Source organism: Loxodonta africana, chromosome 12 (assembly GCF_030014295.1).
Source record: "Loxodonta africana isolate mLoxAfr1 chromosome 12, mLoxAfr1.hap2, whole genome shotgun sequence".
In the NCBI taxonomy this organism is placed as follows: Eukaryota; Metazoa; Chordata; class Mammalia; order Proboscidea; family Elephantidae; genus Loxodonta; species Loxodonta africana.
Window position 1 is genome coordinate 44,344,076 of NC_087353.1, and position 26,708 is coordinate 44,370,783.

The following is a 26,708-nucleotide window of genomic DNA, read 5'->3' on the forward strand; positions in this document are numbered from 1 at the left end:
ACTGGAAGGAAGCTGGCGAGAGTGGATGCAGATGCAAATAAGCTTGTATTGGAGACAGGGAGGAAACTGAGTGGATTCTCACCCCACAGCCTTTGCTTTCTCGATGAGGTGGGAGGCATAGTTGTCTGCTAGCAGTCAGGGAGAGAAGTGACAATTTACACTCATTACTGAAGGAACTAGGTGAGGGATCTGCACAGGGACCTACGAGACTGCTAAAAACTGTGTGGCTTGGACAACCTCTCCAGACCTCAACTCTCATTTGTGAAAGAGGATATTATACTTACCTCAATGAGGATAAAATGAAATTCGTGAAAAGCGATTTGTGCTACATAAATACTATGCAAATACTACCGATGATGTTAAAATGTCTCCAGATTACCAGGCGCCTTCCTGTATAACTTAATTATATACTGTCAGCTTTTTTCACACGTTAAAATTTCTCCAGTCAGGCTACAAAATATTTGAGAGCAGGTGTGTTCCATACTTCTCTGAAGCTCTGGTTTTGTCTAATAAAACATTAGGTACCCAGTAGGGACTAAGTTAATATTGCAAATTGAGTGGATTCTCTAATATTATTGAGCATCTGGCCCTGTGTCATGTGCTGGTACAGAACGCGGCAGTTACTAGCATTTGCAAAATGGGCAAACTGAGATACCAAGCGTTTCACTTCATAGATGGCTAGCATCCATTCTCACAACTTGTCATGAAAAGTCTTTTCCATATGGAGTAAGTACCAGCCAAGGGGAGGAATGTTTGTACCTGGGTGCAGTATTCAATCCTCTCCAGAATTATGGCAAAGTTGGGCCTGTCTTCAGGCTGATGTTGCCAGCACTGGGTCATTATCCGGTATCTAAAAGAAGAATAAACACATTTGCGAAAATCAGGAGAACCACGAGGATGAAAAATACATTTTTCTCCCCAGCACTTTTCTAAATGGAATGGGGTGGCACGCTTGTCTTTTTGAGGGTGGCGCCTCAGCTAGGTCCTGCTGCCCTCTGCTGATGGGCCAAGGAATAGTGCCCCGGCATCATGATTCTTCTTTTTTTTTTTTTAATCATGATTCTAACCCCAGAGCTCATGAACACAGACGTGCTGGTGTTGACTTTAAATAGGACTCCTCTCACTCGGTTCCACTTTTGGGACACCATATTCTAATTATATTTCGCATCTGCCTTGCTTGTGGGGAGGAGGTGAAAGATGCCAGACGAACTGCAAAAAACAGGGAACGTTTAAAGGAGATCCAGACATACGGTGTAGGGCAGCAGGGATTGAGGACGGCACTCGAAGTCCTAGGAGAGGCTTGCGGAATGCAGGCCTGGTGAGTCCACAGCCCCCAGGCAGATCCCTTTCCTGGCTTGGTGTTACTGCTTTCCAGGGGCCGAAGACAAACTATCTCATTAAAGTCTCAGACACATCTTGGGCATATTAAACGAGGTCAGCCATCTGCCACTTAATTTTAAAATAAATAAGCATATGTGGCAGTAGATATCTTTTGAAAAGAAAAACTGTGCTTAATAACTAGTAGAAATGTTCCTAAGAGGGTCATACACAGGCCCGGGGCAGTTCTTAGGTGGGTCCATCCGTCCTCCACTCGTCACGAACTCCAGAACTTCCTGGTTGCTTTTGCTAGGGTATGGCATATATCCCAGGGAAAATATTTCCCATAGCAGCACTCCAAAGGACCTGTGCACAGGACAGAGGAATATATGATGGATGGACACACACACACGCACACACAGACACACATTTCAAATTTTAATTTTTTTTCATTATATATGGTTCCACAATAGAGAAGTTTTAAGATGGAAAAAAGTAAAAATAAGACAGTACCACAGGTAATGCTCCATAAAAAGATAACCATTGTTAGCATTGGTATTTGTTTTTTGTTGTTGTTCCAGTTAAGTTTCTGTGCTTAGATTTTTTTTAACATAATTGCAGTCCTAGTCAATATGCAATTTTAAGCCTAGATTTTTTTACACATTCCATTATAGCATAAACATTTCCGATTCTAATACATTTTATAAATAAAATTTGAAATAGCTATAAAACATTCCATTGATTTGTCATCATTTGCCATAGAATTTCTATATTATCTTCAGTTTTTTAAATATTTAAAATTCTGTGATGAATCATGTAGGGATAAAGGTTAGTATCCACAATGTGTAAAGAACTCCTACAACTCAACAACAAAAAGATAACAATCCAATTTAAAAAATGGGCAAAGGACTTGAATAGACATTTTTCCAAAGAAGATATTCAAATGGCCAACAAGCACATAAAAACATTTTCAACATCATTAGCCATCAGTGAAATGCAAATTAAAACCACAATGAGATACCATTTCATACCCAATCTTTTTTAGGATGGCTAATATATATTAAAAAAAAAAAAAGCAAATAAGTGTTGGTGAGTATGTGGAGAAATTGGAATCCTTGTACTCTGCTTATGGGAATTTCAGCTATATATTTTTTGCTTGTCTAGATAGATCACAGCATGTTTTGAGAGAACTAGTATATAGACTGCAAATAAACGTTTCTTTTCTTGGTTTAGGGTTCAAAGGAGAAAGAAATGGCATTGGTCATAGACCTTTAATTTGGCAAATAATTTAGAAAATAAAAATGTAAGACACTCAGTGAAATTGGAATTTCACATAAACGATGAGTAATTTTGTAGTATAAATATGCCCCAAATATTTTATGGAGTATACTTATACTTAAAAATCATTCAATGTTCATCTAAAATTCAATTTTAACTGGCCGTTTTGTATTTTATCTGACAACCTGACAGAGAAGGAAAATCTATATTTCGTATGCCAGACGGTGCTTTAGTCACCCATAAGACTGTCCTACATAGGAGCAGCAAGCCCAAGGGTTTACACTGAAGCAGACAAAATCAAATAAAAACAAATATTTAAGAAAACCGCACTTTCTCTCACAACTAAACTTGCTCTGGCTGAAATTATAGAAATAGCAAAAATGATTGCTGATTACTTGTAATATTTGAATCAACGAGGATAACAATCTGATGAAAGGGCTTTTAAATCATGAATTGTGCTAACTGTGCTTGTTACCAGCTTTCTAAAGCTAAATCTTATTTTTGTTAATTCATAACTTGAAGGTGGAAAATTGTCTCCAGGTGTGGTGGAGGGAGGGGCTAGCTCTCAGGAAAGATTGGAGCCAAAACTTCCTGCATTATATTCAGATGTACTGCCAGCTGATCCCACCATCTGTTGCAGTTCTCTGAGCCTCCGACTCCTATATCTAATGCCTCCTGAACATCTCCACTTGCCTTTTAATAGCAACTCAAGCTAACAGGTCCAAACATAACTTGCTTTGCACTCAAGCTGTTTCCTCCTTTGTTCTTAACTCAGCGGTACCACTGTTCACCCATTTGCTCAAGCCAGAAGCGTAGGAGGCGCCCACCCCCCATCCCACAATCATTCAGCAAGTCTTGTTAACTTTACTTTCAAGACAGACTTTGACCACTTTTCACTACTTCCACAGGTACCGCTAAGCCAAGCCCTGCTCCTCTTTCACCTAGAACTTGGCAGTATTTTCCTAACTGGTTTCCCATTTTCATCTGCCCTACTACAGTCTATTTTCAATGGCAGTTAAAGAGATCTTTTAAAAACAAGAGTCATGTCACACCTCTGCTTACAGCTGTCCACTAGCATCCGTTGTGCTTTAGAATAAAATCCACATTCCTTAATCTGGGTTCTAAAAAGGGCTTCCAACCAGTTCATTTTGGTCAATCCCCTGCTGAGAATTTTCATTTCCACCCCAAACTCAAAAAAACCAAACCCTGTTGCTGTTGAGTCAATTGATTTCTACCCCAGGTATACTGAATTAGAATCTACACTTTAATAAGATCCCAAGATGATTCTTATGTGTACAAAATCCTCACAAATGAACCAATAAGCAACATCATGATAAACAGAGAAAAGATTGAAGTTGTCAAGGATTTCATTTTACTTGGAGCCACAGTTAAAACCCATGGAAGCGGCAGTCAGGAAATCAAATGACATATTGCATTGGATAAATCTGCTGCAAAAGACCTCTTTAAAGTGTTAAAAAGCAAAGATGTCACTTTGAGTACTAGGGTGCACCTGACCCAAGCCATGATATTTTCAATCACCTCATATGCATGTAAAAGCTGGACAGTGAATAAGGAAGACCAAAGAAGAATTGATGCCTTTGAATTATGGTGTTGACGAAGAATATTGAGTATACCATGGACTGCCAGAAGATTGAACAAATTTGTCCTGGAAGAAGTACAGCCAGATGCTCCTTAGAAGCAAGGATGGTGACACTTTGTCTCACATACTTTGGACATGTTATCAGGAGGCACCAGTCCCTGGAGAAGGACTTCATGCTTGCTAAAGTAGAGGGTCAGCAAAAAAGAGGAATACACTCAATGAGATGGATTGACACAGTGGCTGCAACAATGGGATCAAAAATAGCAACATGTGAGGATGGTACAGGATTGGGCAGTATTTCCTTCTCTGGCACATAGGGTCACTGTGAGTTGCAACGGACTCGATGGCAACTAACAACAACAACAACAACAACAACAACATCTTTTATGTGGGACCAGTTTTTACTATTAATTATTTTTCTCTTCAGAGGCTTGCAGAATCTTTACTGTCACCATGGTTCTGAAATTTCACGATGATGTGCTTTTGTGTGGATCTTTTTACCCACAGTGCTTGGCACCTGGTGGATGCTTTTCATTCTGGAGTTTATGTCCTTCCATTCTGAGAAATCTTCCTGAATTACTTCTTAGATATTTTTATTCCCTTCATTTCCTCTGTTCATTCTTTTTGAGACTCCTATACCTCAACCAATTGGATCTATCGATCTAATTCTCTTCATTTTCTTATCATTTCATTCCTGTATCCCATCTCTTTATTACAGTTGTTTTATTTGCTAGAAGCTTAACTCTGTCTTCCAACCCTTCTGTTGACTCTTGTATTTGTATCATTATATTTAAAAAAATAAAGTTTATATTTTAGAACAGTTTTTAATTCATAAAAAAGTTTTGAAGATAGTACAGGAAGTTCCCATATACTCTGCACCCAGTTGCCCTATTATTAATATCTTTCATTAGTGTGGTACATCTGTTACAATAAACAAACTGATATTGATACATTATCATTAATCCTTTATTAAACACCCATTCTTTATTCAGATTTCCTTACTTTTTATCTAACCTCTTTTTTCTGTCCCAGGAACCATAACACATTACATTTAATTACCATGTCCCCTTAGGCTCCTCTTGGCTGTGAGGGTTTCTCAGACCTTCCTTGTTTTTGATGACCTTAACAGTTAGGAGGAGTGCTGATCAGGTGTGTTGTAGAATGTCCCTCAGTTGGGGTTTATGGAATTCCTTTCTCATGATTAGACAGGTTTTGGGTTTGGGGAGGAAGATCATAGAGGTAAAGCGCCATTTCACCATATCATGTCAAGGGTACAAGCTATCAACATGACATCGCTGTTGAAGTTGCTCACCTGGCTGAGGTCGTGTTGGTCAGATTTCTCTACCATGAAGTTACTCCCTACCCTCCCGCCCCCGCCACATACACACTGTACTCTTTGGAACGAAGACACCACACAAAAAAAAAATTTTTTTTTTTTTTTCCACACAGCCCACACTTAATGAGTGGGGAGTCACAGTCCACCTCTCCCAGGACTCTATTATATTTTTAGTTCCAGAGTTTATGTATTTTTTTTCTAGAACACATTGTTTTAAGTAACTTTTTTTCCTTGGTTTATGATTGCAATAACTTCTCATTTTTCTGAGGATATTATAGTTTTTAAAATTTTTCCTAAGCTTTCTGCATTTTTCTTCCTCCAAGTTCCTTTTTATATGTTTGTTTTCTTCAGATTAGAGTCTTTTTCTCAAATGTTTGGTGATTCTTGGCTGGGATTTTTTTTAAAGACTGGGATACCGAGAAGCTGATTGGAAGCTCAATGTAGATGAGGCCTGTCCATGGTGGACATCACTCTAGGGCCATCTGGCTTGTGGCTGCTGTGACAAATTACCACAAATTTGGTGGCTTAAGATGACAGAATTGTTTTACCTCACAATTCTGAAGGCCAAAGGTCTGAAATCAGAATCCCTGAGCTGAAATAAAGGTGTGGGCAGGGCCATGCTCCCTCTGGAGGCTCTAGAGAATCCCTCCTTGCCTCTTTCAGCTTCGCGTGGTTGCTGGCATTCCTTAGCTTGTGGCTGCATCACTCCAATCTCTGCCTCCATGGTCACATCATTGCCTCTTCCTCTTCTGTGTGTGTGAAATCTCCCCCTGGCTCTCTCTTAAAAGGACATTTGTGATAGCATTTAGGGCCCACCAGATAATCCATGTTAATCTCCCTTTATTGAGGCCCTTAACTCAATCACATCTGCAAAGACCCTTTATCCTTGTAAGGCAACATTTTCAGGTCCAGGGATTAGGAACTGATAACGCTGGGGGGCCAGTATGCAGCCTGCTACACTGGGCAACCCTAATTGTCCATATCTGTAGTTTTTCTCCTAATTGGCCAGTTCCTCCAAGGAGGAATTCTCTCATCTCCTGCCAGCTACCAGTGTTCTAGAGCCAAGGGGAGGAAGGTGGACAGACACTCTGATATAAGTAAACTTTTAAGAAATATCTTACTTATGGTACAGTGCCCACACTCAATGATGTCTAATGTCTCCAACCAGAAAGACCCTAGCCTCTTCAGAGTGGAGACTCCCAGTCTTGTGCTGATGTAGGAGTGGGACGGGCAACAAGACTCAGGGGTGAGGGAAAGAGCCAGAGGGTCCAGTTACTGCTTAAACAGACTTTAAACTGATTTTTTTTATACCCCTACTTTCAGAGATACCTAGTACCTCCAATACCTCGGCCTTTAAGGCAGAGTGAATCAGCATGCTTCTGAACCGAACCTTGGTTTAGATAGGAACTTTCTGGTATTAGTAAGACACCACCTGTTCAAAAACTTTCCAGTTTTCAAAATCATATCATCATTGTCTTTTTTGTCCTTGTGGGTTTTCATACAATTTGAAGATTCCTTTTACTATTGTGTGTGTGTGTGCATTTTGTTCAATCTGCCATTTAAAACTGCAAGTCCAGAGTATGTTTTTAATTAAGAGTTTTGTAATTGATTTATAGTTTTATTCAATTGTTACAAATAACTGGCCTGCAAAATACTTTTTTTTTTTTTTTTTGTATTTACACATGTGGCCTATGGGACCCAGGACTTAGATCCTTGCCTGGATGGGTAGCTTCTGACCAGTCCGATGCTCTGGCCATAGACTGGGGGCTAGGCCCTCTGAAGGGAGCCTGCTATCTTGTGAATGGGACAAAAGGGTTATTTTTTTTGTTTGTCTGTCTCCACTTAATAATGTAAGCTCCGCAGTGGCAGAGACTGTTTTTTTCACTGCCGAATCCGTAGCATCCAGAACCTTGCCTGACACACAGCAGGTGCCCAATGTTTACTGAGTAAAGCAATTCGTGGGTGAGCTGTTAGAAAACAGCCTGTTGGGATGGTCAACAAGTCCTGGTCATCTCCCTTCTTGGGTTCTCTGTAAAGCAACTATGCCAGGCTGTGTGGCCATGTCCATATGGGTCAGCAGGGAATTTGTCTTCTCCCTTCTCACTGTCCTTCCTGTCTAACCCTCTGCTAACAGCATTATTAATTTCATTTTCTTGAATAATCAATGCAGACCCTCCACATCAGATGGAAGTCCCTAGATCATCCTGTGTCAAGATAAACCCTGTCTGCACATTCTGATGGCGGAGACAATATGGCCGAGGTCTTTCTTGTAAAGAGTTGTTCTCAGTGTGTGGTCCCCGGGCCAGCAGTGTCAACATCACTTGAGAACTTGTTAGAAAGGCAAGTTCCTTTCTTTCAGAACTTCTTTCATTCTCAGCCCGACACCCCAGACCTTCTGGATCTGAAACTCTAGGGGTATGGTCCAGTGATCTGTGTTTTAACAAGCCCTCTGGCTATTCTGATGCATGGCCCAGTTTGAGAACCACTGTTGGCAGGGGCAAATTAATTCTTTTATCCTTCCCCTGTCAAGAGTATGAAATTATTTGGTCCAAGAGCACCACCTTCAGGCTGATGGCAATACCTGGGGGAGGGTAGAAGCAAGACTCACCATGTGTCTGTTTTAGAGGTAAATATTCCTTCCATGAAGGCCTCTGGGGGCATCCATTTAACGGGAAGCATTGCACATCCACCTTTTCTGTAGTAGCTCGCTCTGTGGGCAAGAAGAGGAAAACCAGAATTGGCTCAGGAGATGGTGCTGAGCGGAAGCTCTGCCAGGCAATTCAGGACCATGAAAACAATGGACTTACCCAGTGAGAGCTGAAATGAACACACACTTATTGGCAGTTCAGGAGGTGAGCAGGGGAACACAGATCATTTAGTTAAGAACTTTGGTGTCATGATTTAATAGGAGACAAAATAGCCTGCTAGAGGCATGAACGAAAAGATCTATGCAATGACTAAAACATCCATTAGCCAATGTTTAGATTTCCCTGTGGGTTTTGTTTATTATAACTCATAATGACTAGCATTACTCCAACCTTGTAAGTACAGCCTGTTCCTGACCATCTGCAGTTATGGAAGATTCAAAACAGGAGACAACTGTGTCTTATTCACTTGTAGATCCTCTTAGTATTTAGCTCAATATAGGCATCTGACAAATAGTCAGCTGCATTAATGATATCACTTATAAAAACTAATAAGTTAACTCATATGCCTTTTAAGCCAACTGTATACCTAGTCCTGTGTTTTCCTGTCTGGGTGTGTTGTGGGAAGCAGCTTCCAGCCAGCTCTCTAAATTAATTTATTACTTTAATATACATGCATTGAGTATTTAGTATGTATAAGGTACTCTTCTATGTGCTGAGGTCATAAATAAGTCATAGCCTCTCCCTTACAAGGATATGGCTTAGTGGTAGAAACATATATAAACAAATAGAAACATATATAAACAACTGTGGTACAGAATAACATGCATAATGCCACTATGTACAAAGTTCAGTAGCACAAATGAATAATTGATTCATTCTACTTGGGGTGGGGGCGATGGACAGGGAAAGCTTCAGAGAGGGAGACTGATGGGACTGAGTGGTGAAGGACCTCTCCCAGAAAGCCATCCTAGACATGGAAAATTGCCTGGAGTATACGGGGAACAGTGAGAAATGCAGGTAATTTGGGATGATTGAAGTGTAGAGTTTGGGAGTTACCAGAGATAAGGCTGGAAGGAAAGAGGCAGATCATAGAGGCTTGCTAAGCCAAGCTGCAACATTCAAATCTCAAGCTATAGGCAGTTCCAGGAGTATTCAGAGAAAGGAGGGGAAGAAGAACTGAGGCTCTCTGGGTAATAAAAGAAGGTAAAGTAGGACATAGAAAAGCAATGTGATGGATACCAGTGGTAGACAACTGTAGTAAAAACATTGCCAATTTATAATACTCCATGTGCTCTTGGAAACCCTGGTGGAGTAGTGGTTAAGTGCTGCAGCTGCTAACCAAAAGGTCGGCAGTTCGAATCTGCCAGGCGCTCCTTGGAAGCTCTATGGGGCAGTTCTACTCTGTCCTATGGGGTCTCTATAAGTCGGACTCTACTCGACGGCAACGGGTTTGGTTTTTTGGTCTGATGTGCTGTTAGCCTGAGATCAGCATTCTCACCCTCGTGGAGATTGTTCCCAGCTCTGACTAAGGTCTTCTTGGGTGCTTGGCTTGATCTCTCTTATTCTCCAAAAAACTAAAGCTCTATTTAGCCATTTCTCCTATCCCACCCTTTGGGGTTGCTGCTGTTAGCTGCTGTAGAGTCAGGCCTGACTCATGGCAACCCTATGCACAATGGACGAAAATGCTGCCCATGATTGACTGTTGTAACCCATAGGGTCTTCATTGGCTGGTTTTTGGAAGTAGATTGTAAGGCCTTTTTTCCTAGTCCATCTGACTCTGGAAGCTCCACAGAAATGGTTCAGCATCATAGCAATATCCAAGCCTCCATGGCAGACAGGTGGCTGGGGTAGGGAAGGTATAATTAGTAACCACGCATTAGAGAGATTGGCTTAGCTCATGTAGCAAATCAATGCTGTGAATAATTAGAAAAAGACGCTAGAGATTGGGAGGAGAAGAGAGATAAAGTGGAATAGATGGGTTTTGTCCTTTTTTTTAAAAAATGAAAAATCAGGTTTGGGAATATGACAGTAAAAAGAAAGGAAGGTGAGCTAAGTACTTATGGGCTCTTGAACTCTTTTCCAGGTGTGGGTAAAGAAGACCAATGAGCTGGTCCAATTATCTTGTCAGTTCTGGGGGGCTCTTGCCTGGGATGATGAAGACTATGGCCATCTAGTATTCTTGGGTATTGAGGAGAGTGGTTGAGTAAGCTAAATAAAGTTTACTTAATGGTTTTTTCCATGTAAGTATCCAAGTTATTCTGTGTCTCAGAATATATGAGTATGAGAGAGTTGGAACCAAAAAGACAACCTAACTAAGACTTGGTGTCAATAATTGCAAGCAGTATGGTTCTAGCATTAGGCTTTTAGGCATGGACAGTAATTAAAGTTTCCCATTGCCTGAAAGAAATGCAATGAGCTTTTAGGAGCAAAGATGACAAGGTACCAGGACATGACTGTTAAGGTACAAGAAGCCACGTGCCCTTCTCATGAGTGGAAGAGGCTGAGGAGCTAGGCTTTGAAGGGTGATGGCAAGCTTTGCTCACCTGTAGATGTCTCGGGCCATTCCAAAGTCTCCAATCTTGGCCACTCTTCCAGGGCCTGGACAGGTCAAGAGGCAGTTCCTGGCGGCAATGTCCCTGGGAAGAAGGAAACAAGAAAACAAATTTCCTAATTTTATCCCTGGGAAAATAAATGTATAATGTCCACTATTGGGATTTTCACCTCCAAATAAAGTTCAAAGAGTTCCCTCCTTTGCCCTTTATTTCCTTTTTTATATTATACTATGGTATGAAAGAAATAGCTGTACCAGTTCTAGTTCTCAGGACCAAAAGGGAAATGGAAAAGGATTAGAGAAGATGATGGAAAATGTTTAAGGGAATCATAATAACGAAAAACTATAATAGGAACTTGAATTTATTGGTTATTTACTAACAGCTAAGCATTGTTCTAAGTGTTTCATATCTACCCTCACAACAACCATATGAGACACTAAAAAACACCAAACCTGTTGCCATCAAGTCGATTCCAACTCATAGAGACCCTATAGGACACAGTAGAACTGCCTCTTAGGGTTTCTAAGGAGTGGCTGGTGGATTTGAACTGCTGACATTTTGGTTAGCAGCCTGAGCTCTTAACCACTCTTATTCTCATCTTATTAAAAATAAATAAATAAAAGTAAAAGCAGATAATAACCCATTGCTGTAAAATCGATTCTGACTCATATCGACCCTATAGGACAGAGCAGAACTGCCCCATAGGGTTTCCAAGGCTGTAAATCTTTATGGAAGCAGACTGCCACATCTTTCTCCCACAGAGTGGCTGGTGGGTTTGAACTGCCAACCTTTTGGTTAGCAGCCAAGCACATAACCACTGTGCCACCAGGGTTCCTGTAAAAAGCAGATAATAGAAAATTCCATTTGGCCTTAGACTATTGTCTTATATGGAGGGCTAGCTGGTTTCTGCCAGTTGTCTGAAAGGAGTATTTTGGAATATGTCATCTATGGCATCAAGTTCAAGTATGTTAAGATAGTACCTAAGTTTTTCTATTTTTTTTTTTAATAAGTTATTATAGTGCTTACATCCATGATTTTTATCTAAGCCTGTGTCATGGATTGAATTATGTCCCCCCCCAAAATACCTGTATCAATTTGGCTGGGCCATAATTTCCAGCATTGTGTGGTTGTCCTCCATTTTGTGACTGTAATTTTATGGTAAAAGGGTTAGGGTGGGATTGTAATACCACTCTTATGCAGGTCACATCCCTGATCCAATGTAAAGGAAGTTTCCCTGGGGTGTAGCCTGTACCACCTTTTATCTCGCAAGAGATAAAAAGGTAAGGGAAGCAAGTCGAGAGTTGGGGACCTCATACCACCAAGAAAGCAGCATCAGGAGCAGAGCATGTCCTTTGGACCTGAGGTCCCTGTGCCTGAGAAGCTCCTTGACCATGGGAAGATTGAGGACAAGGACCTTCCTCCAGAGCTGACAGAGAGAGAAAACCTTCCCCTGGAGCTGATGCCTTGAATTTGGACTTTTAGCCTACTTCTCTGTGAGGAAATAAATTTCTCTTTGTTAAAGCCATCCAGTTGTGGTGTTTCTGTTACAGCAGCACTAGATGACTAACACAGCCTGAATGCTGTAAGCTGTATGCACCATAGCTATATGAAGACTCATTCCTTTCTAGGTATAAACATTGTCTTCTCTGTTGTTCTAGTCTACATGGCCTCTTTCCTGCCATGCCTCTAAGCCATGATCAGAAGCTTTCCAAGACTCATATCTTGTGATCTCTGACTACTTCCCCATCCTTGACATACATGTGGGAATGAATGATACAGCCAGAAGAAACCTGGAATGGGTCTCTAATAATATTAAAGTTTGGACAGAAAAGAAGAAGTACTTAGGGGAGCATAAGTTTTCATATTTTCAACTGGTTTCATGAAGGTCCTGATCTTTGGTGGAGAAAGGACATGGAAAATAAACAACTGGCTGTTAAGACAGAATTTTAAAAATAGGATTTGTATTGGGCAATCATGGCTTAGGATACCAGGGTGAGAGATGGATGTTGTTAATGTCACTAACCCAATCAAGGAGGTTTAAATTGGATTTTGAGGGACAGTGGTGCATAAAATGTCTCTATAAAACCTTAATGTGGATGGCATCAAAAAAGAAGAGAAAATCTAAGATATATAGCCATTAATTCTGAAGAGAAATAGTGAAGCAGACAAAGAACAATATTTATGGCTCCAGAAAGGTCTTTATGCTGGTGTGTATGGTATGGATGTTTTAAAAATGCACTTGAATTTAATGGCACAAAGTGAATGGAATATCATATAAGACACAAGGAACTGGTAGACTGACACAGAATACTTTAGACAGCAGTAAACCATAATCAAGGGAAACAGGTCTGATAAAAAAAATGAGTGTGTGTGGATCAGCTGAGGGAGTTTCATTTTGAATTGAGGAGGTAGGTGTACATGTATGGAAGTCCATGAATCTTAGGGACAGAAAAAGGGTGTTGAGAGAGAGAGAATTAGCAGCAATACTGTTGTGGGAGTACATTGCAGGCCACTTAGCCAGTTAGAAGATGTAAATGATGCTTTCTGATACAAATTACCAAATTGTCCTAGAAGAAAATCTTTGATTGAAATGGACAATTTGGGCTAGAAGTCTCTTTTTGCTTAAAGAAGACCATCTGGTACATTTTTGATTCGATATTTGACAATTTTATTCCTCAAAAAAGATAAAAAGAGCAAGGAACTATTACTCTGGGATCTAATTCTGACCTTCAGTAACTATCTGGGGTTGTGGAGGTGATAGGAATCTTGAAAGAACGTGGTTCTGTTATCTTATCATCTATAATAAGGAAACACTGGATAGAGTCATAATATATCATGACTTTAGGAAAGCAGGTTTCAAAATGTCAGAGGAAAGATGGATATGATCCCTCAGCCGGAGAATCTGACTGCCATGGGGTGGAGATTAAGAAGTAGAAACAGCCTCAGTGAGACTTGAAGGGAGACACCTGATGTCACCACAGCATCTGCACAGGTTGCTCTCAGATGACTCCAGACTTACAATAAAGGGCAGGGTTGAGATATGTGGAAAATCGTGAGTACAACCAAAACAGTAAGAACAGCAGCGCAGGACTGACCTGCCCTTTGATGCAGAGGATGTAGCTTTGGATGAGGACATAAGGCACTGTTCCAGCTCCTGTTTTGCTTCTTTATTCCTATCAAGCAGAATGCCCCTCAAGTTGGAAAGGTTTGGAATCAAGAGGAAGAATTGCAGACCAACATGATGAAATGACAGGAAAAGGATAAGCTATTGTGAGAGCATTTATTGCCTCATCTCAGGGGTGACTTTGGGCACGCAAGCAAGTGTATTTCTTGATCTTTAGTGTCTCCACTTGCATTAAGTAGAAAACACAGCTTGCTATCTACTTACATGCTCTTTCATTTCTAAACACATATAAATGAGAAAACCAGTTCACTTCAAGTCAGTTCTGACTCATGGCGACCCCATGTGTGTCTGAGTAGAACTGCGCTCCATAGGGTTTTCAATGGCTAATTTTTCAGAAGCATGTCACCAGGCCTTTCTTCCCAAGGTACCTCACGGTGGACTCAAACCTCCAACTTTTCATTCAGCAGCTGAGTGTGTTAACCATTCCTACCACCCAGGGGCTCCTATAGCACCTCTTATATTCTACTTTGTACATTACATATTCTAATAATTATGAACATGCCTTATAGTCTTTGAAGACATGGGTTAATAAATGTTAGTTAACCAGATTATTATGTATTAAATTAGAAGCAAATCATGAGAAACAACTTTTCGAAGAACCTAGTAATCTACTTCGGATTTCAGATTCAGGGCGTCAGCTGAGAAGGTAACCAACAGCCACAAGGAAAGAAATATATGTAGTCTATGATTTTTTTTTTCTTTTTTATGATGTTTATTGGACAATATTCTATTGTTATCCATAGGGTTTTCACTGGCTAGTTTTTTTTTGGAAATAGGTTGCCAGGTCCTTCTTCCTAGTCTGTCTTAATCTGGACATTCCAGTGAAACCTCTCTAGCACCAGTGGAATAGCTCCTACTATCACAGCAACATGCAAGCCACCATAGTACAACAAATTGACAGACGAATGGTTCATGGACTGGACAATATTTTTTTCTGTTATGTAGGGTCACTATGAGTTGGAGACAACTCGATGGCACCTAACAACAACGATGATGTTTATAGCATCGAAGGTGAACATGATATTCTAATTCAAATACCATTTAAACAAGGTTTATATGTAGTAGAAGAATGAAGTGAGAAGAAAATAATCATTATGCTCCATTTCAGAATATTTTAGAAAAAACTTAATTTGTCCAACAAACATTTATTGTACCCTCACTGTATGCAAAAGATAAAAAAAAGAATAAAATGGATCCTGGCCTTCCAGTTACCCCTAGTCAACTACTGTGAAAATATGAACTCAGTTAACTTCCCCTGAGGAGCCAAATTTTCTAGACTGGAGAAATCTCACAGGATATAGGGCTTGAACCTTCCATTCCAAGATCCAGGCAGGAGTTCAGGCAGGTGGTCAAAAGTAACTCACCAAAGTTTCCAATGCTGGTATCGATGTTTTGTGATACCCATTTCACATATGGAACAAATGAAACCCTGATAAATTATCACTCCAGAGACAAGGCTGAACCATTAGATTCAGAAACTCTGGTGAGGGATCTATTACTCTAATTTTGAGGAGGGATGCATGGGGAAGCACAGAGAAGGTGGAGGAAACAGCAAGACCACTTAGACTCACCGGTGGATGAAGTGGTTTTCCTCTAAATACTGACAGCCACAGGCAATGTCGCGGGCCACGTGCAGCAGGTCCAGCATGGCCAGGGAGGAAGGCTGATTCTGCAGGACACAGAAGCCATCCACTGACGAGAAGTTCATGGGGCACAGGAGAAGGTCTGGAATGCTAGTTTTGCTCACAAGGAGCAAAGGTGAATATGCTGCCCACTAGGGGTTCTCAAACAAGCTGATGGTTCTTGATGAGCGGGGCATACTCCCTACAGAAAATTCATGCTCTCATGGCTCTCATATTTTGATCTTCTTCTACCTAAGAAACTCAGAGCTCTTTTACTTTTATCCTCATTGCATCTCTGATAGGGGAGGGCAAAGACTGGGCTTTGTAGTTCTGAGGTGCCCACAGGGGAGTCATCCACCATGGTTGGTCCATTTATTGAACCATGGATGTTCCATAAATATTGGGTGGTAGGTTGATTATAGCTCTGAACTAGGATTTACCTGGAGGGAGATGATTCAAATTCCTAAATAAGAAAACAGGCAAATAACCCCCACAGAGTCCAGGTCAGGGTGTAGATTCTAAGCTGACTAGGGGTTTTCTGAGACAGCCACAGATCAGGGCCTTCCCTAGGGCTCCTTTGAGCACTGGCATTGGCCTCAGGGGGAGGGGTAGGGAGGAAGGAGTCATGCTTCTCTAGACCATGTTTCAATTCTGGGGGGACAACTTAGGGGCCTGTGGAACATACAGCCATGTCTTACATCCAGTAGAGCAATTCCACATACATTATCTCTGATACAACATCCTGTATGGTGGGTAAGGAAGAAATGGTTATCTCCATGTTAAAGGTGAGAAGGCTGAGGGCTCACAGAGGTTAAGTGACTCACCCCAGTTCACACAGCTAATAAGGGTAGAGCTAAAACTGCCCAGAGCTGGAATTTCAGGATTCAGGTTGGGGGAGGCAGGATTCTAGGTGTTAAAACTGAGCTTCTTAGGACAGAGTGCCAGAGAAGGGATGGAGTACAAGCCAATGCAGTACACAGCATTCAAATGAATACAGAATTCAGTACTCAAGCCCAGGAAGCAGTGTATTTCCATGGTCAGTTGAGTTGGTCTGAGTTTCAATCTCCACTCATCCTTACTGGCTGTGTGACTTTGGGCAAGTTACTCAGTCTCTTTCCACACCATAGTTTCCTCTTCTGTGAAATTGGCATGATAGTGTTGCCCTCAGTGGATTGTTACAAGGATCCACATGAAGAAATTAGTGTAGTGCCACAGAGTAAGTGCTTAACAAAGGGATCTGCAATTATCATTGGGGTTATTACATGGGGGGCTGAAAGGGTCTTAGGAAATAGTTCCTTGGGTTTGGCTTTTCAAAAAACCTTGTTAGAGTTGAAAGTACTGGGCCCTGTGGGTGGGGTGGTCCCTATGTCCTGGGAAAAATAAAATTCGTCTATTTCTAAAGGAAATATTCATCCATTTGTTACACATTAACTAAATACTGACTAACCTGTTGCTGTCGAGTTGATACTGACTCACAGCAACCCTATAGTACAGAGTAGAACTGCCCCACAGAGTTTCCAAGGGGCAGCTAGTGGATTCGAACTATCAACCTTATGGATAGCAGCCGAGTTCTTAATTACTACACCACCAGGTCTGTGCTATGGCATTAGACATATTTTTTCTCTCTCTGAGAAAATCCTTTTCTGTGCCTACAAAGGGATGGCTTGGTCCCAGCTGTGGTAGAGGCGTGAGGAAAATTCTCTTCACTCGAGTCTGTTTGTGTCTCTGCCTTCATCACTCAGGATGTCTCCAGTGCTCCACGAGCTGGGAGGCTGCAGGGACTAAATCTTCCCAGACATCACCCTTGGGCCAGGTTTATCTGGCTCCCTGTCTTTGGCTGCTCTAAGCAAATTAACTGCTCCACTAATGAGATGGCACAGAAGCAGATCACGGTTGGCAACCTGAGAGGCGTGTGTGTATATAGTTAGGAAAGGAAAGAGGAGTTGTGGGTTGTTTCCACCTTTTGACTATTGTGGAAAGTGCTGCAATGAACATTGGTGTACAGGCAACCAGATATTCTTAATTCAGTCATGGTTGTGGACACATGCTGTTGGTACTCAGAGAGGGTCTTGTCCAGTATTTTCCAAAGTGAGTTTGTGATAAAGAATTCAAAGGTCAAACAGGTATAGGAATTCTTGGATTAAGCAGGTGTCTTTATGACAGGACCTACCAGAGTTTTGACTATATGATAACAGGTACTGAGAAGCTATAAGATGAATAGCACACAGTGGGTCCCAAGTTTCACCAAAGAATTTATGCTGAAAGCTCTCATGCTGTGTAGCATCTCAGAGCGCTTGTGGCCCATCCTTTCAGGGACACTGTTTAGACCAATATCCTATTTTTATAGGTGAGAAAACCGAGGTGCAGGGAGGTGTAATGCTTCATTTGGTGTCACAGCTTCTGAGGGGGCTATACCCGAAGGACATTGTTGTTAGTTGCTGTTGAGTTGATTCCAACTAATGATGACCCCATAAGTAAAGAGTAGAACTACTCCATAGGGCTTTCAAGTCTGTGACCTTTCAGAAGCAGATTGCTAGGCCTGTCTTCCGAGGCATCTGTAGGTGGGTCAAACTGCCAGTCTTTCAGCTAGGAGTTGAACACTTTAACCATTTCTGCCACCGGGGGACTCTGTACCCAAAGGGCCCATAAAAAAACCCCAGGGCAATACGTACTATTTTATACCAATAAAAGACTCCCGGGGAGCTGTGAGTGAAGTTCTGGGCTTTCTGTCATAGGGTGACGTTAGCCTTTCTCTGTTTTCCCAGGGTTGGGGAGGTGTCCACTGCTTTTGTGGTGCATGTCTTCCTGTGGCCATCATGGTCCAGTGGCTCTTGAGGAAGCCAAGATCCCACTCAGGGGGTCTTCTCTGCTCTCATCCCTAGTGCCCTGAGCCTGCTGGAGACCCTGGCAGTGAGAGGAGTGAGTGGGTGGACTCCAGGCCTGCCCCGTGTGCTGTATTTTAAAATTTAGAATCACCACTGAGATGTTCTAGTCTAAGCTCTGGACTTCACGTGTACAGATATGGAGGTTAGAGCAGGGAGTTGACTGCCTTTAGTCACGAGGTTGTCTAGTGGCCAAGCTTGGGACTCTAGGTTTATTCACTTCCCCAAGCCCTATGCCCTTAGCCACAGCACATATGCAGCACCTCCCTCAATATTTTAACACTTTTATTTTATTGTAAAACTGCCAGGTCGGGATGGCCAGGTGTTACTATACCTATTTGAGAGATCAGTAGTGGAAAGTGGGGCCTTCCAGGAATGAATGTAGGCTGACTTGCCCCAGGTCAGCTGGCTGAGTGAGTGCCATGACTGTCATGAAGCCCACCTCTGTGCTTGTCTCTAGCTTGGTTTTCCAGAATCAGCAGCCCATAATAATGGATTCAGGTTCCAGAATCCATTGCATAAAGCTTGTGCAATTTCTCAGGGCCATGGCTTGGCCATGGTCCACCTCTGTCCACAACCCCATGTCCGAGTCAAGGGCTGCCTCCCTTGGTCCTGTTGAGTATGTTGCTTTCCAGGGCACCTACTGCTGCTCCTTCTCCTTTCCTTGGCAAACTACTGGAGGAAGAACTGGTTTTCACTCACCGGGCGAGGGCGGGTCTCTCGAAGGAAAGACTTGAGGTCCCCTCCTGCCATGAGCTCCAGCAAGATAAAGCGGGGCAGGGCTTGAAGACTCACCCCGATACAGCGCACGATGTTCTGGTGGTTGAATTTGCTGCAGAGCACAGGGTGAAACCGAATTTAAGTGAGCTCAGAATCTGGGAAAATCTAAACAAGTGGAAAGTGCAGGATATGAGATTATGTTTTTTGGTAGCCACACCATGTAAATGGATTCTGTAAATATGTGCACCAGGCCCCATGCTGAGCTGCTGCCAAAGACTCTCTGCTGAGCAGTGGGAAGAGCCAGAGGCAGGCTGACAGGAGTGCACTCACAGGGGTGGATTTGATTGACAGTGGGAGGCTGTGCAGGTGCCAGGGGGAGAATGTGAGATGGGGCAGGAGAGTGTTCTTCCCGGATGTCATGGACTGGCTGCTAAGGTTCATGTTTGAGTTCTCTGAGGGGGACCTAAGGCAGAAGCTGAGGAAACTATTTCCATGAGGGACCTGTGAAACCTGCCGGGTGACAGAGAGCCAGGTTGAGGACGTTTCACCTGCTTGTCCTTGGAATCTTGTGTGGGTTCCTCATGGGGAGGGGCCCCGGTCAGGAAAATGGGCCTGAGGTTTTTTTTTTTTTTGCTGTTGTTAACATGATCCTATCAGGACGTACAGGGTAGTGGGGCCAGGGAACTCCACATGGGCACACACGAGTGTGCACACACACACACATGCGTATACACAAGCACACACAGGCATGCACGCACATACACACAGGCACATGCGCACAAGCATGTACTGCCACATGCACATACACGTGCACACACAGTTAAAAGGCTGGGTGACTGTATACAGAAGTATAAACATGCTAATTGTTAGTAGTCATGAATGGTGAGATAGAGTAATTTGGGTCTCCTGCCATATAATCTTACACTTTCCAAATCTTATTCAATAATCATGGATTACATGTATAATCAAAAAATGAATAAGTTATATTTATGGCAAGGTGCTGACCCCATTGGGTATCCTTCTGTGGCTCTTGGCCCCATAAGCACATCACAGTACTGGCCTGGTCTCCTTCCCCTGCCACTTCCACCAAAGGAAGATACTGTGCTGCCCCAGCCTGTTAGGATGTGTGAGGTGTCCCAGTGCAACGGGCTCCACAAGGCCTAGCCAGACCTTGGTGTCCAACATCTGGCTCCCCCTTCAGCAGACACCCTTAAGAGACTGGGGTGCTGAGGTTCCCAGCTTAGGGGCCCTGGCTTAAATCCAGACCTGGGAGCCACAAGTTAGAGGGCACAGCCAGCTGAGATTGCCCTTCCGACTTGGACCCAGGGTGGGGCAGCCTTCCATCACACTGGAGCACGTTTCCTTTATAGTAGGCCTAAGAGCTGGGGCCAGTGAAGGGCATGGGAAAGTGTACTTGGACAGAGATTATAGCTTCTACTGCCAAAAAACTAGCATGCTCTATTTCTCAAGAAAAAGTGAGGGAAGCAGAATGGATGGATGACACAGGGATGTTGGGTACAGGCAGAATCGTATCAGTCTGGTTAAGAGACCATGGAAATTTTTTCCTGAGATAAGTGTTCTGGGGATGAACCTCACTGGTAAGAAATGGCAAGAATTTTGGGGTCCCATGTTGGGGAGAAAGGGACATGCCTGAGGACATCAACACCATTTCCCTCGGAGACGTCTATGTTAGAAACATCTCCATGCTCTTTATGGGGGTGAGGAGGGGACATGGGGGGTGTCTGTCTGTGGCTTTACCTGATGATCAGAGCTTCCATGAGGAAATCCAGTTCGTCCTGTTCTGAACACACCTCTGGCAGTGTCTGGGCACAGAAGGGGAGGGTGGAAAGGAGGAAAAGGGCTGTGAGCGGCAGGAGTGAGAGGCTGTCAGGTGAGAGCTGAAGACTATAGACCTGCAGAGCTCCTGGGTGGCATACAGTTAATGCACTCAGCTGCTAACCAGAAGGTTGGAGGTTCGAGTCCACTCAGCTGCACCTCAGAAGAAAGGCCTGACAATCTACTGCTGAAAAAAAACAGCCATTGAAAACCCTATGGCACATAGTTCTGTTCTGACGTACATGGGGTTGTCTGACATACACTACTCAACAACTGATTATAGAGACTGTGAGCTAAGGTCAGACTCAAAGGGGTCCCCCTTTTACCTTGACAGCCACTTGCAGGGGGCCTGGGTCGTTGGGCATTCCAGACACCTGGCCTTCGTACACCTCCCCAAATGCTCCATGGCCCAGACCCCTGTGGAAAGGAGAAGACAGGTGAGGCAGAGTCAGGCTGGGCCACAAGAAATGGGCAGCTGGGGCCCCAGAGCCTGAGAGTCCCACTTAGTGGATAGGCCAAGCGACCAGGGGTAACAGAGACACTCAAAGGAACTGCCTTCAACCTGGCTTTACTAGGCAATCTTGGGCCTCAATTTCTGTACCTGAAAATGGAAAGAAAGCTTCCAGCCAGGGATTCAAGACAATGGCCAAATTTTCATTCTTTCAGTGAACTCTTACTGAAACTCTGATATTTGCAGGGACAAGTTGGTGAGTAAGACACGGTCCTTGCCTGGGAGGGACAGGCCATAGGCACAGGGGGCTCTGGGAGCTCGGAGGAGGGGCATGCCCTGCCTGAAGGGGGAGGGGCCAGGAAGGCTTCCTGAGGGAGGGGACACCTGAATGAATTAAAAAAAAAATTAACTGTGTTAAAATATATATAACAAAAATTTGCCATTTTAATCATTTTTTCTGCATATAATCAGTGGCATTACTTACATTCATTACGTTGTGCTACCATCATTACTATCCACTTCCAAAAGTCTTTCATCAGCCCAGACACTCAATACCCCTTCAACAATAACGCCCCATCACCCCAGGGCCCCTGCCCTGATAATCACTAACAAGCTGTGGTCTCTACACACTTGCTTACCCTAGATATTTCAGTAAGTGGGATCATATGATATTTGCCCTTCTGTGTCTGACTTAGTTCACTCAGCATAATGCCTTCAAGGTTTACTAATGTTGTAGCATATACTAGAACTACCTGAATGGATTTTGAGGGAGCCCTGGTTCTTCCCATTGAGGCTTCCCCCCTTCCTATAAACTCCATGAATACACATGGGGTGTTAAAGTGGACAAATAACAATGCCCCCAAAGGCCTCTAAACGTTAAGTTTTGTCCCCCCTGGGGTGAGGGGGGCCCAGGGGTGGCTTTGCTGGCCTGTTGAGACTGGAGGAATCGTGGTGCTGTGATATTGCCCGACCCCCAGGGCCCCTCCAGAGGAAGGCGGAGGCGCTCACCGGATGAGGGTGATGTTTTTCCGTGGCACCTCCTTCAGGTCACTGATGGAGGAGATCTTGCCGGCAAAGCAGTAGTTGGGGTTGTAGTCAGTCATGATGGTCGAGGTGCGGAGTTTGCTCAGCTTGTACTCGGGGCTCTGCAGCTCCATCTGCATGGCTTGCAGTTCCTGGTGCTTCCGGCGGTACACTGCAGACAGATGGTGGTCAGCTGGAGGCGGCCTGGCCCTTGATGCCCAGCACAGGACACCTCCTCCAGGAAGCCCTCCTGGAGCTCCATTTTCTCTCCTGACCTTTAACTCTTTCCATCACACTTAGTAATACTAACAATAATGATTAGAGCTGTGAAAGTGTAACTTTGATAGAAACATGGTCAAAAGTAAAAAGCAAAGCTTAAAATGATAGAAATGGAAAAGATTTTATTGCTATTATACAGGAGCAAAGTCACAGTAGCCTGCGTCCTCTGAGAAGAGACACAAGATGGGATTAAATGCATAAGGAGTTTATTACGAGGAAATGCCTATGTGAGAAAATGGGGGAGGCAGCCAGGAAGGCTCAGAGAGCCCAGGACTACAGTGCAAATCAGACCCAAGCAGGGGAGTAAAGTTGAGTAGAAGCCCCCTAGAGGACCATGTAGCCTAAGGAAGTTATGGCCAGGCTGTGGGAGAATCCTAGAGTCAAAGTCAGCCATCAGAGGAGTCACATGTCCCCTGGGAGCAGGCATGCCTGGTGTTTCTGCTATGCTCAGTCACTGGGTGGGCACCCTGGGGGAAGTGTGGCTTCGCTGCAAACAGGGAGATGGATCTGAGAGTGGAGAGGCCTCAGCCGTCGGTCACCTGTGCGGCTGCAGCTGGGAAGGTTGCCCAGCGTGTGGCCGTGTGGGGAAGAGAGGGCTCAACTAGTGTCTGAGGACTGGTTCTAATCCCACCTGTTACTTACATGCTGGGTGACACTGGTCAGGCCATTTGACCTCTTTGGACCTCAGTTTCCTTCCCTATAAGCAGAGATAGTCACTCCTGCCCTGCTTCTCTACCCCTACTCCCCACACCCTGGGGTTGTTATAGCAAATGAATTCATGACCATAAAATGGTTTTTGAAAAATTCCAAAGAGCATTACCAATGTGAGTGACCATCACCACATCTCCCTACACTTGAGGGTATTCTGTAAGGCAAATTCTGTAAGGCAGGGAGAGATGGAAACCCAGAGGGAGGACTCGGGTTTAAATCTAGCCCCACCACTTACTGGCCAGGGCAAGTTCCCTCGTCCATGAAATGTGCCCACCATGATCACAGGGCTGTTTGAGGATTTAATGAACTAAAATGTGTACATCGCCTGGCAACATAGTAAGTGCGCAACAAGTGCTGGCTCTTATACCCTGAAACCCACTGTCTCCCCTGCAGATTCCCCGCCCAGGGTGCTGGCTGAGCCTCCCCTCTGCCTTCCTTCATGTCCCTGTGCCTCTACCCTGGGAGCATGCTCACCCCCTGCAGCCTCCAGACCCAGGAGGAAGACACTCAGGGCCAGTGTTCCACTCTCCCTGCTTGGCTTGGTGGGGCCTGGGCAACAGCAGGCTCAATGTGTCACACATGCAGCGACCCAAGGTGGAAGCTGTGTCCATTAAAGCACAGGGTCTGATGAGAGCTGAAGGCAAAGTCTGGGGGTGAGCTGTAGCCACTGGGGCAACTTCTGAAGGGAAACACCCACCCCTGTCCTCCGTGAGAAGCCAGGAGGCCACACACAGGGATGAGGTTCTGAATCAGGGGTCCTCTGGGGAGCCACAGCTGCTCTAGTTGGTGGAGGTGGGGTAGTTCTGTTTTGGCTTGGCCTGAGTTGTCGTAATTACCACTCACCCCTGATTCCAGGAGCTAGTGGACAGAGTGGCATCTGTGGCACCTACAGCCCAATTCTGCCAGAGGTGCCTTCGCTGCCACCCATTGGAAGCCAGGGCCCTGGTACACTCACCGATCATGATGCCGGAGAAAGCCAGGACTAGGGCCGCCACGAGGGCGGAGGTCACAACAGAGAGGATCAGCGAGAGCGGTAGGTGCGGCTCTGGGGTAGGTGACACTGGAAGACAGGTTCCAACAATGCACTGAAAACACACTGATCCCTTGGGAATCTGAGCTGATTCCAAGTAAGAAACAACCTCCACAGCCAGGACAAAAGCCTCCTCTGCTCCCTGTCCCTGGAGGCCAGTCATGCCCTCCCTGTCACGGACTAAGCTCAGCCTGGTTCTGCAGACTTTCAGTGGTAGCTTTGGGGTGGAAGGAAAACTTTACAGGGACAAATATGAAAGTCTGGATTGTTGGTCCAAAACATGAGCTGCACAAGAAAACAATAGTGCATCTGGGAGAGATTTAGGGGCCTTAGATGATGACAAACTCAGTATGGCCCAACAATAGACTGTGCCTGCCAGTAACACACTTGGCTAAATTCACTCCCCCGTGGCCCTTCATAGCACAAGGCCAGCACAGCTCCCTGGTATACCTGGTGCCACCTGGGCACACATGTGGGCATCAGACTTGGCACCAGACACTACATTTCAAAGGGGACATTGAAAAACTGGAACACATGCAGAAGTGGGAGGCCAGATGGGGTGGAGTCATGAAACTGTCCTGTATGAAATGATTGAAATCAACTGAAATTATTTGATCTGGAGAAGACTTGGAGGGGGAGGATAAAAGCACTGTCTTATGTTGAGTGAAATTAGTCAGTTGCAAAAGGACAAATATTGTATGAGACCACTATTATAAGAACTCAAGAGGTAGTTTAAACACAGAAGAAAACTTTCTTTGATGGTTACAAGGGTGGAGTGGGAGAGAGGGAAAGGGGTATCCCCTAATTAGATGTAGAAAAGAACTATTTTAGGTGACGGGAAAGACAACACATAATACAGGACAGATCAGCACAACTGAACTAAACCAAAAGCAGTTTCCTGAATAAACCGAAGTTTTATTTATGTTTTCATGGTTCATCCACGTAGTAGCACATAACAGGACTTTGTTTCTCTTCATGGCAGGGTAATACTCCATCGTATGGATATACCACATTTTGTTTATCCATTCATCTGTTGATGGTCACTCGAGTTGTTCCCATCTTTTAGTTCATGAAAAGTGCTGCAATTAACATTGATGTACATGTGTCTCAGTTTCTGCTTTCAGTTTTTTGGGTATATATCTAGGAATGGAATCAAAGTCCAGAGTAGCAGGCGTGGAGGTCTGGGGACAATGCTTTCAGGGGACATCTAGGTCAATTGGCATAAAAAAATCTCTTAAGAAAACATTTTGCATCCCACTTTGGTGAGTGGCATCTGGGGCCTTAAACACTAGTGAGTGGCCATCTAAGATGCATCAATTGGTCTCAACTTACCTGGAGCAAAGGAGAATGAAGAACACCAAAGACAAGGTAATTATGAGCCCGAGAGTCAGAAAGGGCCACATAAATCAGACTACCTCAGCCTGAGACCAGAAGAACTAGATGGTGCCTGGCTACCCTGACAGGGAATAAAACAGAGAATTCCTGATGGAGCAGCAGAGCAGTGGGATACAGACCTCATATACTTATAAAAAGACCAGACTTAATGGTCTGATTGACTAGAAGGACTCCAGAGGTCATGGTCCCCAGACCTTCTGTTAGCCCAAGACTGGAACCATTCCCAAAGCCAACTCTTCAGACAGGGATTGGACTGGACTATTTTTATAAGACAGAAAACGATACTAATGAGGAGTGAGCTTATTGGCTTAAGTAGACACATGCGACTATGTGGGCAGCTCCTGTCTGGAGTGGAGATGAGAAGGCAGAGGGGGACAGAAGCTGGCTGAATGGACACGGGGAATACAGGGTGGAGAGAAGGAGTGTGCTGTCTCATTAGGGGGAGAGCAACTAGGGAATACATAGGAAGGTGTATATAAATTTTTGTATGAGAGACTGACTTGATTTGTAAACTTTCACTTAAAGCACACACACACACACACACACACACACACACACACACACACACACAAGCACTGTCTTTAAACATTGTGCTGGAAAGACAATGTTGTAAGTAAGAAATCCAATGAACGGAACAGGGTTCCCGCTCTGTAACTCCTCACATGGAGCAACATGCCTTGTGAGTAATGAGGTGCCTGCCCTTGGGAATGTTCGAGTGGAAACGGGATGACATCTTGGAGGGAATGTCAGAGGGCGGCTGGGCTATTGTTGTTGGTAGGTGCTATTGAGTCAATTCTGGCTTGTAGTGGCCCCATGTGACAGAGTAGAACTGCCCCACAGGATT

General features: G+C 43.9%; 1 protein-coding gene across 1 annotated transcript in view; it reads right to left on the reverse strand.

The window, feature by feature from the left end:
* ALK (ALK receptor tyrosine kinase) overlaps nucleotides 1-26,708 on the reverse strand; it is a 1,052,109-nt gene that overhangs the window by 3,526 nt on the left and 1,021,875 nt on the right. Inside the window, exons 19-28 of the mRNA XM_064295177.1 lie at nucleotides 24,395-24,499; nucleotides 22,435-22,621; nucleotides 21,302-21,392; nucleotides 20,898-20,962; nucleotides 19,122-19,251; nucleotides 15,487-15,584; nucleotides 10,723-10,815; nucleotides 8,140-8,241; nucleotides 1,549-1,683; nucleotides 760-850 (exon numbers count right to left, since the gene is read on the reverse strand). Coding sequence (XP_064151247.1) covers nucleotides 760-850; nucleotides 1,549-1,683; nucleotides 8,140-8,241; nucleotides 10,723-10,815; nucleotides 15,487-15,584; nucleotides 19,122-19,251; nucleotides 20,898-20,962; nucleotides 21,302-21,392; nucleotides 22,435-22,621; nucleotides 24,395-24,499 — 1,097 coding nt within the window. The remainder of the gene's footprint in view (nucleotides 1-759; nucleotides 851-1,548; nucleotides 1,684-8,139; nucleotides 8,242-10,722; nucleotides 10,816-15,486; nucleotides 15,585-19,121; nucleotides 19,252-20,897; nucleotides 20,963-21,301; nucleotides 21,393-22,434; nucleotides 22,622-24,394; nucleotides 24,500-26,708) is intronic.